The sequence below is a fragment of the Enoplosus armatus genome, chromosome 13, assembly GCF_043641665.1.
Source record: "Enoplosus armatus isolate fEnoArm2 chromosome 13, fEnoArm2.hap1, whole genome shotgun sequence".
Taxonomy (NCBI): Eukaryota; Metazoa; Chordata; class Actinopteri; order Centrarchiformes; family Enoplosidae; genus Enoplosus; species Enoplosus armatus.
This window is the reverse complement of record NC_092192.1, coordinates 7,741,755-7,758,586: the sequence shown is the minus strand read 5'-3', so window position 1 is coordinate 7,758,586 and position 16,832 is coordinate 7,741,755. Positions and strand designations below refer to the sequence as shown.

The window sequence follows — 16,832 nt, the reverse complement described above, 5'->3', positions numbered from 1 at the left end:
ACAAGTTTTGTATGAAATTGAAATATCTGTCTGATTGGTCTCTAATTTTTGCCATACAACACATGCAATTAAAATATGAAGATATGAATCCTTCTAATGCACAGTGTGAGTTGTTTTCATCTTTTTTACCAACAAAAAAAAACCAGATCCTGAATTACTGTGGTTCTCTCTGTGTAATCGTTGTTGCTGCGAGTGAAAAGAGGCCACAGCCAGCAGCCGGTTAGCTTAGCCTAGCATAAACACTGGAAACAGGTGGAAACAAGTAGCATGACTCCATCCAAAAGTAACAAAAACAGATTAATTACAGATCAATCATGTGCCTGAACATACATTTTAATTTGTGATGCACAAATATCTACCTCAAAGAGTGTATACGCACAGCTATGAGTTTTGAAATTGTACACGTAAAGTTTTCAAATTGAGATATTATTAATATATCCACATGTGTTGTATCTACTGTAAAACACACAAACTAACACTGTTACCTTAAGCTGTGCCATTAAAATAGTATCCTACAGTATGTCGTGTTCCCATGGCAACGGCTATAAACCACAACTACAAAACCAGATATTAACAGAAGTTTACAAAATGAAGGCATCTATATAAATTTGTAATGTAATGTATTCAAGCCTGTTTAATTTGTTCCATGTCAAAACTGTATTAAGAACTGAATAAACTCCTCATGGGCTGCTGTCCAACAGGACTTTGGTCTTCTGTGATAGTTTATGGAGGACCACACATGAACACACATGAGCACCGAAGCAAAAGGGTCATAACTTCTTTATCTCTAAACCAGGTGACTGCACAACAACACAACAGTGACAGAAAGTCACTGTCCTTTACATAGAAATCACCACAGGCTGTTATACGCAACCTAGAAAGTCGGGGAAGGTCTCATTTTTGACGTGATGTTACACTCTGTTACACATTGGTAATAAAAAGCAGAGCTAATGTATGTTAAGTGAACGCCAGCCGATGATATGAACAGTGTTGCTGACTATTGTCATGAATGTTTTTCACAGGTAACTCCTGTAATCAATGTGTTGCACCAGTCTGGACCTGAGGGTGATTCTGTGTCTTAAACATGTGCATAAACTCAAGTGGTGTTAAACCTTTTTTTTTTAACAGCACTGTATGTAACTGTGTAACTTCCCAGGTCAGGCGAAGCTGTCACATAAAACATGAGCTCAGTTTTATGGTTCACATGGCTTCAAATACATTTCATAGAGCAGCAGAGCACTCTCTCTTGTGCCTATCAGTATTGACGCCTTTAAAATATCAAGGAGGTGATGGACAGCTTAAAAATTAGAGACTATGACAGCATCACATCTTTTCTTGGGTCTTGGGGACCCTTTCAGCTCAGGATTTTTTTTGCACTGGCCATCAGCATCCTCCCGAATGGGTTTGTTGGCACAAATATAGTATTTGTAGGTGATACCCCACCTCATGAGTGCTACATCCCTGAAAACTACAGCATCAGTGAGCTGTGGAGAAATGTGACGATCCCGTTGGAAACAGTCGATGGCATTGCAAAGCGCAGCTCTTGCTCAAGGCTTAACTTGGAAATTGTCAGAAACTACTCTCAAAAAAAAATCCTCCCAAATGTGGACGTGAACGTGAGTGAAATTCCTTTGGAGAGTTGTCTGCATGGGTGGACATACAGCAAGGAAATCTACCTGTCAACCATTGTCACAGAGGTGAGCGATAAGTCATCAATCAACTTTCGAGTCCAATCTAAATTAACTATATGGCTGCAAAGTGGCAGCACTCATAGTGCAGAAATTGCACTAAGCAGGGCCAAAGTCCAAACTTTCATTCATTACCCATACACACTTGCTCCTATTAATTTTCATGAAGTTAAACAGCATTATCATAAAGCTAAGACATTTCTCAAGTTTTAATGGTGCAATCCAATCTAGTAAATCACTAGTTTGAAACAAGATAATGGTTGTAAAGAATTTAGGACGGGCAAAGTAGCAAATAGTGCACTCATTTGAAATGTTTGTTTACTATTTATAATACTGATGCCATTACTACTACAAATTGCCAATAGCTGCTGTAACTACTACTACCAGTACTGTAAATGCATATTAGCACTATGTGAGTTAAAGCTACTAATACTCATGCTGTTACTACTTCTAGGAGCAATACTGCCATCTGTGTGATTACTACGACTGCTGCTAATCATGCTGCTGCTACTACTGGCACAATAGTATCACTTGTGTGACTACTGTGTTATTGTTGCCACTATTACTAGCACTACTAATAACGTTTCTGCTACTAGTAATAAGATTGATAGTACTATCAGTGTGACTACTGCTGCTGCTACTTCCAGTATTAGACTGTGGATATACTGTTGTATAATATTGGTGAATAAAAGAGTGAGAACATGTGTTGATTTTGCAGTGGGACTTGGTGTGTGAGAATGCATACAAAACTCCGCTGGCCACCTCCATCCATTACGTTGGTGTGCTTGTGGGAGCGTTTGCCTCAGGCCAGATGTCAGACAGGTCTGTACTGTACACAAACATTGTTTGACTTGTTTTTTTTTAATTCTAGATTTGCAGTTAGGGATAAAGAAAATTCATGTTACTTAATTACTGTTTTTCTTCCACAGGTATGGAAGGAGGCCAGCACTCTTTCTCATGATGCTCCTTCAGACTGTGGCAATCACAGCGCAGATATTTTCCCCGAGCTGGGAGGTCTTCACCCTAATTTTCTTCTTCGTGGGTGCGGGGGGATACTCCAACTATATCATTGCATTTGTGCTTGGTATGTTTTCCAGTAAGGATTTTGAACATGCAATAATTGATACCGCTTGATGTGTTTAGGTATGTCATAATGGCCGGTCTGACCTGGTAGGTAAAACAGAACAAAATAATTCACTTACTCACATTTTGGCTCAAAACTTATTGGGGGCTCAAGTGAAACTAATTATATCTGTATAGTGTACAAATGTGTACAAGTATGTCATATGTGTATTGCCGGCTTTCAAAACACAGATACATGTAGATTAAATGTATGTTTAAAGACAATGTTCAGTTCCTATGAAAGAAGGTCTTGGGGAGCTTACACTAGCGCTTGTCTTTCACAGTGGCATCCTGGGTGTGCCTCCTGTCTCATAAATTCGGCATCAACACGTTTATAGAGCGTAATCTGGACGGCTTTACGCATAATAGTTCAATATGATTTATATGGTTTAGTTGCATATGAATGCCTCTGCCATGAAAAGTATATTTTGCACCCTAAAACTTGAGTCTCAGCTTTATTTTGATAAGTTCTCCTTTAACGTATTACACCTACAGGTACAGAAATCCTAAGCCCAAAAGCCAGAGTGGTCTTCTGCTCTCTTGGGGTTTTTATGGGCTCAGCTTTGGGGTACATGGTAACCCCAGCTGCGGCTTACCTCCTCCGTGATTGGCGGATGCTGCTGATTCCCATGGCCGCCTGTAGCCTGATCTACATCCCTCTATGGTGGTAAGAATACTCATATGTTCTATTTCAGCTTGCCCTCTTATATTGCTTGGTTTAAATGTAAATTCCCTGTTCTTCACTTGCATGTCACATATGGCTGGAAATATGACCACCAGTGCAAACTAATATACAGTAATACTAATAAGACAGTAAGAAGATATCTGTACTAAGATAAGATACTGCTCAGTTTCAGCAAACAAGTACCATTAGAGTGGCAGTCAGAAAAGTAACACACACTGAGTCATGCAAAGATGATATGGTTGGTTTGGCCAACATCTTTACTCCCTGCAATACGATATTGTTGTGTACCTGTGATTCTCTCCAGGTTAGTCCCAGAGTCTCCTCGCTGGCTGCTCTATCGGGGAAGAGTGGAGGAGGCTGAGGCCATACTGAGAGACGCTGCCAAGAGGAATAACATAGAGGCTCCACAGGCCATTTTTACACAAGCTGAGGTAAGTTTATCAGCTGGTTTTTATTCTTAACATGTGATGTTGTTAATTTCTTCTTCATTCCCCAGATGTAGGCGATGGTCCGATGATGGAAGGAAACTCCGCTGATACTGACTTTTCACATAATATTCTTTATTTGCATAAAAGATCAGGATCAACAGGCATGCGCATCTTAACCTGGACAGCAAATCAGTACTGCTGCCTCGAACACTGTCGAACATGCATGGGGTCCTACTACAACACACGAGTCTGTAAACTTCCGTTCCCTATCTAGGGCTCAGAAAAGAGACCTCTCAGAATGATGTTTCACGTACCTTAACCTCTCAGAGATAACCTTTCACATACCAAGGAAGACCTCGTCTAAACAACAATACATCTTATCTTTTATGGGGCCCCAACGTCTGCTAGTTGTTTACCTGGAACATTGCATACGTGGCAACTTTGTACTACATAGCATTTTCAGATAAAGACTACTTTTATGATTAGTATCAAATAATACACATCAGTGATAAACATGAAGTGCACATGCCTCAGAGGTCCTAAAATGTTTCAGGATTGGACCATTCAGGTTTAATTGTTGCAACCATTTCTTGTTGTTTCTCCCAGATCGAAGATGCACAAGCTATGAAAGACAAGAAATACAACATTTCAGTTATCCTGAGCAGCTGCAATGTGTTCTCTGTTACATTACTGAGTTCACTTCTGTGGTACGTCTACGATTTCCTCACAACCTCATGCCCAAATTAAAATCAAAAAGTGTTGTTGTTATACAAGATAATTACAACAGTTGCACCCAGAATTGTTTGGCTTTTGGTTTAGCTTTTGATGTTTCCCATCCTATGCATTCAACTTGTTGTTTTGACTGTCTCTGCAGGATCATCATCACCATTAGTTACTACGCTTTAATCCTCAACACTTCAAACCTGCACGGCGACCCTTACTTAAACTGCTTCTTGTCTGCTGTGACAGAAGTACCAGCTTACATTATTGCCTTGCTGCTGCTCCAGTACTGCTCCAGACACCTCTGCCAATCTTCTACACTCTTCCTTGGAGGCGTTATGATCCTCTGTGTTAACCTCATTCCAATAGGTAATGCTCAAATGCTTTAGCTCCTGAAGAATATGTTGTTGATTAAGGGACATATAGTTAACATATAGATACCATCATGATGGATTTATTTTGTCACCAAAAATGTAACAAGAGTTTACGGTAGCAGCTCCGTGAGGCTGTACTTAGGCAAACGCTAACGTCACCATACAAACATGTTGTGGACTGACTGACCAACTGACTTGCCATCCATAGAGTCACGCCACTAGCATAGCTAAAAATGTATTAGGCACATTCATTAAGTTTCACATGGGGGAAGTAAAAGAAAACTCCTTTAATGGACTTAAGATATTTTGCATGTAACTCATTTGACTTTTTTGTTGTGTTTGCTGTTATTATTTTTTTTATTTCCTCAGATTTACCAGGTGTGTCTGTGTTTCTTGAGATGTTGGGGAAGTTCGGCATAACGTCTTCATTTTGTGTGGTGTATGCCGTCTCATCAGAGCTCTTCCCCACTGTTATCAGAAATACAGCAATGGGTTGTTGTTCCATGGCTGCTCGCATTGGAACCATCGTCTCCCCCTTTATCATTTATCTGGGTAAGTATATTTAGTTTTCTATTTTGAGCATATAGCCAGTGACAGGGCAATTTCTCTGACCCAAATAGAAGCTGTTGTAATAGATAATTTGATTATTTTATGCAGTGTAGAGCTGCAGCAATTAGTCAATTAGCAAATTGGTCAGTTTAGTTTAGTTAGTCAGACAAAATTAGCGAGAGAAAATGAATGCCGTTTTTTCACTGTTTTTTAACTAATCGTTTAATCGAGAAAATAATCAGCAGATTCATCAATAATTCAATAATTGTTAGTTGCAGCCCTATTGCAGTAAGAGGTTCCTGGGTAGATCTCTTGTCTTGACGTCAAGATTTAGTTAGATGCTAGATGTGTTTATTCTTGTCGAGGGAATAGCTTCATTTCTGTCAACAATCATTGTACAGGAAGCTTAGGAACTGTGTTTTTTTTTTATCTAAATTGCACCTACAGTACAGGTATTTAATTTATGGTTTCTCTGCCCTTCTCATGGTATTTTTTTTTTCCAGGACAATATTTCAAGGCACTACCATATATATTGATGGGAGGTTTAGCCATTTCTGGTGCCGTCTTGTGTCTCCTGCTGCCAGAAACATATGGGAAGGCTTTGCCAGAGACCATATCACAAATGCAGCAGATATGCAGGTGAGTTGATACGCATTCTGTATGTTTACTGGCCACAGTGTTCTGCACAGATGTAGCCACTGCAGAGGTACCAACTGTTGTTGAAAGATCTGTTTACAAGTTACTTCAGTGACGTGTCAAGTCAAATTTAGTGTTACAGTCACTGGAGAGACCCAAGCGCAGGACACGGACAAGTGGATTGTTTTAGGAATGAAGGCGTTTTATTGCAATGAGGTGGCTGGTGAGAGGGAGATGGCTGGAAATGGGGATCAAGCATGTGCAGGGGGAAAAGAGAGTTGCTGGGCTGGTGGAGTGGCGGGCTGGCAGGCAAGTGACAGACAGGCTGGAGATGATCCTGACCACAGAGAAGACAGGTTAGTGCACGAGGAAAAGACTAGACAATAGGTTGCTGCAAAATGTACTGAATGGCCTGAAGCGTGACTACCACTGGGGTTGAGACAACAATCTGGGGATGAGTGGATGAAAGGCCGGGTTACGTATACTGCAGGCTGATGAGTTGATGAGAGGCAGGTGAGCAGATTGCAGGCAGGTGTGTGAGAGGAGCAGAGCCGGGAAGCCGGAGAAGGAGGACCACGCCCACGCCAGCCAACAGACACGCATGTAAACACAACATAGACAGACAGAGGGGCACTGGGAACATCGGGAAGGGAAAACACAAGGAAACACTGGGAAATCTACTGGGGTACGGTCACAGCTGTAACATTTAGTTAAGTTGATTAGTTCAGGAGAAGCTCTGTGTTCCACTGTCAGTGGGAGAAACTAATGAAATTCAAAAATTAAAATACATATCTCAGTGCAGATATTTTTAATGATTGACACAGCTTGGTTTAACTTTACGGAATAGTGTATCTCTTGTGAGGCCGTTTGTGAACTGTTTCATAAAAGTGCTGCACAAACAATTAATAATTGATTCTTTTGTTGCTCTTACACATGCAACGTGCCGAGCTCTTTGTGTTGTTAGAAAAACATAATTGACCCCTGACCTGACACTGTCGCTAAATGTCATTTTAATGTTCAAACAGGGGAAGAGGAAAAAAGGAAAAGGAAGCTGAAAATGGAGAGAGCACAGCTGATTATCAGAGTAAAGAATCCAAGTTATAGTTAGTTATGATTTATGTGTGTTTTTGTTTTGTTCCTTTTTTTGAATGTCAAACGTCATGAAACAACAGTGATGGTCACAGACTGTAACTAGACTACAGGTGATACATTTTATTGTTTTTTCTCCAAAGCATTTTACTGACCTATTTGCTCATTAAGATGTTTTGTTTTATGTGAAGTTCTGTTTTAAGTTAACAGTATGCTGAATAAACACATTTATTTTCCTTGTGATTTGCTTAACACTGGGGAGCCTCATTTGTAACCATTTTATTCTCACACAAGTTTTCCAAAGTATCCATCGTTTCACAGCTTTCAGTGTAACACAGGTAAGAAAAACAAAGAACAAAATCAAGGTAAAATATATTATAATATAAAGATAGCTGGATGAAATAATAATGCTTTCATCAGTGCTCAATGACAATGAACAAACATACTTGATGAAGCCACAGGTGTTTTAGCAGAAGTTGTTATATTGCAGCAAGTTTTAGATATATATGTAATTTTTTGACATTTTGGGTAACATATGAGGAAAAACAATATCTCTGTCCTGTCTGTATGATAAATATAAAGCCACAACCAACAGCCGGTTAGCTTAGCTTAGCATAAAGACTGGATACGGGTGGAAAAAGCTAGCATGGCAATGTCCAAAGAACAAATCTACCACCACCTCCAGAGCTCACTAATTAACACGTTATATACCTTGTCTGTTTAACAATTACATACAGTACATTCAATACAATTTACCTCATGTAAACTGGGAGAAATATCTCTCTGGGTCAAAGTTGTGTGGGAGATTATTACATTATGTTACATTTTGTGATGCAGTCATGCATCTCTGAAGTTCAAGAGCAAAGATTCAGTGTGGAAACATGTTCAGAAGATTATGACGAGAGAAAAGGGGACACCTTTTGGAATAATGTGTGGATTTCTGTTAAAAAATGTTCAATCAGTCCAAGGCAGAGTACACAATTTGCATAAACTCTGATGTATTTCAAGCCTGTTTAGTTATTTTCTGTCAAAACTGTATTAAGAACTAAATACAACTCCTCACTGATTGTAGTCCAACAGGACTTTGCTCCTCTGCGATAGTTTATGGAGAACCACGAATGAACACTGAGGCAAAAGAGTCATAACTACTTTATCTCTAAACCATGTCTGGAAATGACAGTAACAGGCTTCATTAATGTTTTACCTCTGCTTGAAAATGATTAACTCCTTTGTCAAGGATTCCTCAAAAGACATCTCATTGCATTACACCATCTATGATGAATATAATTCTCTGATTAGAACTGCGTGTAACTGTGTAACCTCCCACGTCAGGTGACTCTGGCATATAAGACCTGAACTCAGTTATACGGCTCACATGGCATCAAATGCATTTCATAGAGCAGTAGAGCACACTCTATCTTGTGCCTATCAGAAGTGTCTGCTCGTCTTTTTCCTTTTCTTTTTTAAATATCAAGGATGAGATAATGGGCAACTTAAAAATTAGAGACTATGACAGCATCACATCTTTTCTTGGGTATTGGGGACCCTTCCAACTAAGGATTTTTTTTGCACTGGCCATCAGCATCCTCCCGAATGGGTTTATTGGCATCTATATAGTATTTGTAGGTGATACCCCACCTCACGAGTGCTACATCCCTGAAAACTACAGCATCAGTGAGCTGTGGAGAAATGTGACGATCCCGTTGGAAACAGTCGATGGCATTGCAAAGCGCAGCTCTTGCTCAAGGCTTAACCTGGAAATTGTCAGGAACTACTCTCAAAATAAAATCCTCCCAAATGTGGACGTGAACGTTAGTGAAATTCCTTTGGAGAGTTGTCTGGATGGGTGGACATACAGCAAGGAAATCTACCAGTCAACCATTGTCACAGAGGTGAGTGATAAGTCATCAGTCAACTTCCAATCAAACATGTTTTCAAGGTTTCCACAAAAAATTGTGTTTAGAAGCCTTTTTGTGACTATGTCCCATACTCCTACTAATAATTATTCAATAAATGTGCAATAAGGTAACCCCAAAGAGTCAAACATAGTAATGAAAAGTCTCAGGCAAAAGATTTTTAGAGAGTCCAAACTGTCATAACATAATGACCAGTAACACTGAGTACAAGAGCCTGTTGAAATAGAAGAGATTAGTGATGAAAGTTAAATGATTCGATATTATGGTTACTCCAGCTGTTCAAACTCAGCCTAGTAATAAGTGTTTAATAAGTGGAGATTTAAATGTCACTAAATTAAAAAAAATTCACCACACAAGCTAGTTCTTACCTGGAGATTAGTATTTACTAAATATTTACACCCAGTAACTGCCAGGTGTAGCTGTTGCGGAGTTGATGGATCCAAACTGGGAATATTTTAAATTACGTTTCACAAAAATAACACAATATACCTCAAATTACAAAATGTTATGACAATAACGTTTAGCTGAACGACCAAATAACCTCGGCTAGGTTAGCATAATTAGAACTCTAATGCTAATGCTGTTACTACTATGAGCAATAATTAGATCTGTGTGATTACTACAACTGCTGCTGATCATGCTGCTGCTGCTATTGGCACAAAGGTATTAACTGTGATATTGTTGCCACTATTACTAGCACTACCGATAACATTACTGCTACTACTAATAAGACTGATAGTACTATTAGTGTTACTACTGCTACTGTTATATAATAATAAACAAAATAATTATAGCTTCTAAAAAACGTGATTTAGGTGTCACTTAATAAATAGTGATTTAACAGCTAAAAGTGAATGTTTGCCTTATGTTCATGAGAGGAACTTGTTTTGTCTTGCTGTTAGAGGACAGAGCAGACACTGTTATCTCTGTGGGAGCTTGAGCGAGTGTGTGCAGCAACTAGTCAAAACCAGGCATGACAAAAGAGACATGTTATTCTTACAACTGACGCACAAAGGGAGTGTTTTGTATTTTATTTAAAGATGGAAATTGTTGTAAGACAGAGAGTCAAAGACTGCATAATTTGCTGTGAGATTTTCCTGTGGTAGTCTCCCTCAGTGTACACGGTTTAAAAGCCTTGTAGTCACAGAGACATGACTCTTATTAAAGATCCACATGAGACAGACGTTTTCACAATGTCAGTAGCTATGAATAAAAGAGTGAGAACATGTGTTGATTTTGCAGTGGGACTTGGTGTGTGAGAATGCATACAAAACTCCGCTGACCACCTCCATCCATTACGTTGGTGTGTTAGTGGGAGCGTTTGTCTCGGGCCAGATGTCAGACAGGTCTGTACTGTACACAACATTGTCTGAAACAGTCCAGTTTTGCTGTTAGGGATTAAAGAAAAGTCATATAACTTACTCAACTACAAACTGTTTTTCTTCCACAGGTATGGAAGGAGGCCAGCACTCTTTCTCATGATGCTCCTTCAGACTGTGGCAATCACAGCGCAGATATTCTCCCAGAGCTGGGAGGTCTTCACCCTAATTTTCTTCTTTGCGGGTGCAGGGGGATTCTCCAACTATATCATTGCATTTGTGCTGGGTATGTTTTCCGTTAAGGTTTTCGAACATGCAATAATTGATACCGCTTGATGTGTTTAGGTATGTCGTTATGGCCTGTCCGACCTGGTAGGTAAAACAGAACAAAATAATTCTTCTTGGTTCAAAACTTATTGGGGGTCCAAGTGAAAAAAAAAAATCAATAGTGTACAAATGTGTACAAGTATTTCAAATGTGTAATGCAGGCTGTCAAAAATGTACATTTAAAGACAATGTTCAGTGCCTATGAAAGTAGGTCTCGGAGGTAAAAGGGCTTAGATTATGCATGTTTATAGAACATAATCTGGACGGCATTACACTTTCCCCAAAATGTTGTTTGCTGATGCAAAATAGTTGCATATAATCATAATTTTTAAGATATTTGGTTGCATATAAATGCCTCCGCAATGAAAAGTATATTCTCTTCCTCTTGGTCGCTGATCCCACACGAAATTTGCCTGAACAGAACTGACTGGCAATTAAGCACCTAGAAACTTGAGTCTCAGCTTCATTTTGATAAGTTCTCCTTTAATTTATTACACCTACAGGTACAGAAATCCTAAACCCAAAAGCCAGAGTGGTCTTCTGCTCTCTTGGGGTTTTTATGAGCTCGGCTTTGGGGTACATGGCAATGCCAGCTGTGGCTTACTTCCTCCGTGATTGGCGGATGCTGCTGATTCCCATGGCCGCCTGTAGCCTGATCTACATCCCTCTATGGTGGTAAGAATACTCATATGTTGTATTTCAGCTTGTCCTCTTACACAGCAACCTTTATATTGATTGGTAGGGTCCTTCAGTAAGATTGTTTGTAACTCAGAGGTATTTAAGTGCATTTTCTCTGTTCTTCACTTGCTTGTCACAGGTGGAAATACTGGACTAACTGCTCAGTTTCAACAAACCAATCCCATTAGAGTGGCAATCAAAAAAGTAACACCCCTCAGAGAGCTGCAGGGCTGTAATTCTCAAGACGGTGATGGTGACTCAGTCAGGGTAAAGATTTAGTTTGGTTCAGATGTGGTGAGGGCTGCAATTCATTCAGAGATGTCTTACATTCCCAATTCACCATAAAACAGTAAGTAATCAACCAAAAAAAATGAGGTGGTTAGTTTTTGGTTATTGTGATGTATATGTATAACAAATATTAATATTGTAAGTAGGAGCTTCACGAAGGTATCACACCAAAATAAATAAAAACAATCTCGGAGGCTTCTCATAGAAAAGCTTATGGATACCAGACAGGCATTTGCCAAAGCAGCCAGTTAATCAACATCATTGAAGCCTTCTCTCTTGTAAAAAACAAAGCATACTGTTTTAACACATTTACAATATAGGATAAATCTCACCTTTGTGGGGCTTGTCCAAGTTTTTTTTTTCCAATGTGGAATGGGCTTATTGCTGCCCCTAGTGGCTGGTGGGAAGAACAACTACGACTGCTACAGTTTCTCACCAGTTGCAGTGGGTGTGTCATGATATGGTTGGTTTGGCCAATGCACGTCTTTACCACCTCCAATACTCACCTGCGTTCCTCACACAGTGGATGAGAGAGTCCCAAACCGGGCTAATACTTTGGTAGAGCAGAGTTATATAATTAGATAACATGATAGCTTCCTCCATATTGTTTTCTGGTCCTTTAAAGGTAAACATTGTGGTTTGATTTGATCCACAGTTTGTTGCTATAAATGCTGGTGTGACCAGGCCCCTTAGGGTTATGGTTAAGGACCACAGAGTGGTTTGGTGCATTTTGTCCTGCATCTCTGAGTTTATCTGCTGATATTGTTGTGTACCTGTGATTCTCTCCAGGTTAGTCCCAGAGTCTCCTCGCTGGCTGCTCTATCGGGGAAGAGTGGAGGAGGCTGAGGCCATACTGAGAGACGCTGCCAAGAGGAATAACATAGAGGCTCCACAGGCCATTTTTACACAAGCTGAGGTAAGTTTATCAGCTGGTTTTTATTCTTAATATGTGATAAACATGAACTGCACATGCCTCAGAGGTCCTAAGACGTTTATTGATTTGAAATAAAACAAAACCATTTGTCCAACCAAGCGTCTTTCCATTTCTTGAGCTATTGTTGTCATGCTTCCCTGTGATGGACAGCTGTTTCAGGCAGTGATATGACTGGCCGACAGTATATCTATTAATCATCACATCCTCCAGTGTATTTTCCACCTCACCCAGTCCTTTTGCACTTTTCACTGCTGCACCTACATGAACCAAAGTAGCAGGTGACCACACAATCCGTGCGCCCACGACCTACCTCTTGTTATTGCACACTGCACTTATTAAAATAGGGCTCCTGTTTCATTTACACAGATTCAGGATTGGACCTTTCAAGTTTAATTGTTGAAACTATTTCTTGTTTTTCCCAGATCGAAGATGCACAAGCTATGAAAGACAAGAAATACAACATCTCAGTTATCCTGACCAGCTGCAATGTGTTCTCTGTTACGTTATTGTGTTCATTTCTGTGGTACGTCTACAATTTCCTCACAACATGAATCCTTTAAGCATCAAAACCAAAAGACGATTAAATCAGTAATGGTCACACTTTACACCTTCCTTCCCAGCTCATGCCCATATTAAAATCAAAAAGTGTTGTTGTTATACAAGATAATTACAACAGTTGCACCCAGAATTGTTTGGCTTTTGGTTTAGCTTTTGATGTTTCCCATCCTATGTATTCAACTCGTTGTTTTGACTGTCTCTGCAGGATCATCATCACCATTAGTTACTACGCTTTAATCCTCAACACTTCAAACCTGCACGGCGACCCTTACTTAAACTGCTTCTTGTCTGCTGTGATAGAAGTACCAGCTTACATTATTGCCTTGCTGCTGCTCCAGTACTGCTCCAGACACCTCTGCCAATCTTCTACACTCCTCCTTGGAGGCGTTATGATCCTCTGTGTTAACCTCATTCCAATAGGTAATGCTCAAATGCTTTAGCTCCTGAAGAATATGTTGTTGATTTAGAGACATTTATACTGTTGACAGTAGTCAACAGTGGTAGACAAGGATAGATAACATCATGATGGACTTATTGTGTCACCAAAAATGTAACAAGACCAAGAGTCTACAGCCACAGTAGCAGCTCCATGAGGCTATACTTAGGCAAAGTAGTGCTTTGAGCTAAATGAATAAACTCATTACATGTTTTTGTTTATTATTTTTTTTATGATTCACAATTCCGCCTTCATTGCCTTTTTATTGTTGCAACACTATGCATTGTGAGGGTTTTCTTAAGCAATGGACAGTGTGATTAAAGGGCTCAAAAAGTCAGTGACAAAGCCCTCAAACACTTTGCTGATTTCACAGTGGGGCAGCCCTGAGCCCTCACTGACTTAGAGGGAGTCAGGGGAGGGACATTTGAACTACGCAAAAGTACAGCTGAGGCTGATGGGAATGTCATTAGTTTTGCAGGTATTTGGTCTGATGATGGCGCTAGAAGATCACCAAAGTTCTTACAATTCATCCTGTCGGGGAAATGAATGTGTCTACCAAATTTTGTGTCAATCCATCTAGTGGATGCTGAGACATTTCACTCAAAACCACAAACGTGAACCTCATGGTGACACTAGATAAAAAGTCAGGGGATCACCAAACTCAGTAGGATTCATCCTCTGGGGACCATGAATGTACAAAACATCATGGCAATCCATCGAATAATTGTGATATATTTTAGTCTTCATCAAAGTGGTGGACAGACATTGCCATCCATAGAGTCACACCACTGGCATATCTAAAAATGTATCAGGCAAATTCATACATTTTCACATGGGGAAGTTAAAAAAAAACTCCTTTAATGGATATTTTGCATGAAACTCATTTGACTTTTTTGTTGTGTTTGCTGTTATCATTTTTTTTATTTCCTCAGATTTACCAGGTGTGTCTGTGTTTCTTGAGATGTTGGGGAAGTTCGGCATAACGTCTTCATTTTGTGTGGTGTATGCCGTCTCATCAGAGCTCTTCCCCACTGTTATCAGAAATACAGCAATGGGTTGTTGTTCCATGGCTGCTCGCATTGGAACCATCGTCTCCCCCTTTATCATTTATCTGGGTAAGTATATTTAGTTTTCTATTTTGAGCATATAGCCAGTGACAGGGCAATTTCTCTGACCCTGCAGTGTAGAGCTGCAACGATAAGTCGATTAAGCGATTAGCCGAGCAACAGAAAATGAATCTGCAACTATTTTCACCAGTTAATCGTCATTTTTCAAGCACAAAATGCTAAACATTACACTGGTTCCAGCTTCTCAAATGTCTTTGTCATATATGACAGTAAATTGAATATCTTAAGGTTTTAGACAGTCAGACAAAACAAGCAAACTGAGGCCTTACTGTGGCCAATTATTGTGCAGGAAACATAGTAACTATGTTTTTATCAAAATTGCCCCTACAATTCTCATGGTATGTTTTGCCTCTTTTTTTGCAGGACAATACTTCAAGGCACTACCATACATATTGATGGGAGGTTTAGCCATTTCTGGTGCCGTCTTGTGTCTCTTTCTGCCAGAAACATATGGGAAGGCCTTGCCAGAGACCATACCACAAATGCAGCAGATGTGCAGGTGAGTTGACACACTGAACATTGTGTATAGTTACTAGCCACAGTGTTCTGCACACAGCTTTACATTTCAGTAGTCCAAAGTAGTCTACGTAAGCAGTAAATGTGGAGGTCTTCTGGCTGACTTCCTAACCTTAGCACTTGCCTTCAGATAGGAAGCAGTATCTCATGGCGTCCAATGTATTAAAACCCAACAAAATTTCAGAACTTGTTAAGATAAATCCTTCTGTTGCAAATCTTATTTTTGTACGTCCAGTGTACAACTCACCTCATAGCCTCAAGCACTGAAAGTAGGCTATAGTTTTTGGTCCTTTTTCAGAAAAACATATTGACACTATATGGCCAAAATTAAGTGATCTTTTTTTTTATTTTTACATTTTATGTCTGATCATTATTAGGTCAGGAGGAGCTCTTTATACCACTGTCACTGGGAGAAATGAATGAAATAGTTTTAATGATTGACACAGCTTGGTTTAACTTTAATGAACAGAGGACTACAACATCAATTGGTTATGATTTACCTTTTTCATTTGTATGTTTTTATGGTAGTGTATCTCTTGTTTTATAAAAGTGTTACATACACAATTAATCATTTATTATTTTGTTGTTCTTACTATTATGAAGAAACATATAGTTGACCCCTGACCTTTGATGTCACTGCTGTTACACTGTCGCTAAATGTCCTTTCAATGTTCAAACAGGGGAAGAGGAAAAAAGGAAAAGGAAGCTGAAAATGGAGAGAGCCCGACTGATTATCAGAGTAAAGAATCCAAGTTATAGTTAGTTATGATTTTTGTTTGTTTGTGTTTTTGTTTCGTTCTTTTTTTAATGTTAAACGTCATGAAACACCAGTGATGGTCACAGGCTGTAACTAGACTACAAGTGATACATTTTTAGACCCTTTTTACTCACCTCTTTCCTCATTAAGATGTTCTGTTTTATGTATTTGTGTTTGAAATGTTTTTAATTTTTAATTTTAATTTTAAGCACTGAGACTCTCAGCATGATTTTATATGTCTTGTGTTGTCTTTATATTTTTAAATTGAGGGATTTGATGGTTTCATCGTTAAAGCACGTGCATTTTTTCCAAAAATAATAAATTAGTACATGAGAAAAATCCATCTGAACAAGATTGACAACACAGGTTGTAGGCCTTAGATGTTGAAAAACTAAAGGAAGACAAGGTAACCATTTACACTTTGATGCTGTCTATTTATTTATTATATAATTAGCATTTAGGAACGTTACCTTCCATAACTACAAATCATCTGATATACATACTGTATATATAGTGTTGTACAGGTGATTGTGTTTGCTGGGTCCGAGAATGTGGACATGATGGATGTTGGAGGCCTTTCTTGGCCTGAATGACTATGTACTCCATGTTTCCATGTTCATGCCAGTTGCACTGTCAGCTCACTTATTTTAATCACCTGTCCTACACGCTGTAGGCTCTATGTTCA

General features: G+C 39.3%; 2 protein-coding genes across 2 annotated transcripts; both read left to right on the top strand.

Annotated features, from left to right (window-relative positions):
• Nucleotides 1-1,289: 1,289 nt before the first annotated feature.
• Nucleotides 1,290-7,306, top strand: LOC139295062 (solute carrier family 22 member 4-like). The gene is made up of 10 exons (XM_070917141.1): nucleotides 1,290-1,697; nucleotides 2,407-2,510; nucleotides 2,618-2,772; nucleotides 3,306-3,477; nucleotides 3,800-3,926; nucleotides 4,530-4,630; nucleotides 4,798-5,012; nucleotides 5,387-5,569; nucleotides 6,070-6,205; nucleotides 7,228-7,306. Exons 1-10 carry the CDS (start codon nucleotides 1,290-1,292, stop codon nucleotides 7,304-7,306), a joined length of 1,680 nt encoding a protein of 559 aa, XP_070773242.1.
• Nucleotides 7,307-8,775: 1,469 nt separating this feature from the next.
• On the top strand, nucleotides 8,776-16,149 carry LOC139295055 (solute carrier family 22 member 4-like). The gene is made up of 10 exons (XM_070917131.1): nucleotides 8,776-9,183; nucleotides 10,450-10,553; nucleotides 10,658-10,812; nucleotides 11,357-11,528; nucleotides 12,609-12,735; nucleotides 13,176-13,276; nucleotides 13,517-13,731; nucleotides 14,680-14,862; nucleotides 15,238-15,373; nucleotides 16,071-16,149. Exons 1-10 carry the CDS (start codon nucleotides 8,776-8,778, stop codon nucleotides 16,147-16,149), a joined length of 1,680 nt encoding a protein of 559 aa, XP_070773232.1.
• Nucleotides 16,150-16,832: the final 683 nt, after the last annotated feature.

Coding starts and splice junctions, on each gene's coding strand:
- LOC139295062 (XM_070917141.1), top strand. CDS start 1,290: ATGGACAGCTTAAAAATTAGAGACTATGACAGCATCACATCTTTTCTT. Junction 3,478..3,799: donor ATCTACATCCCTCTATGGTG/GTAAGAATACTC, acceptor GATTCTCTCCAG/GTTAGTCCCAGAGTCTCCTC. Junction 6,206..7,227: donor CAAATGCAGCAGATATGCAG/GTGAGTTGATAC, acceptor ATGTTCAAACAG/GGGAAGAGGAAAAAAGGAAA.
- LOC139295055 (XM_070917131.1), top strand. CDS start 8,776: ATGGGCAACTTAAAAATTAGAGACTATGACAGCATCACATCTTTTCTT. Junction 10,554..10,657: donor TCGGGCCAGATGTCAGACAG/GTCTGTACTGTA, acceptor TTTCTTCCACAG/GTATGGAAGGAGGCCAGCAC. Junction 10,813..11,356: donor TATCATTGCATTTGTGCTGG/GTATGTTTTCCG, acceptor TTACACCTACAG/GTACAGAAATCCTAAACCCA.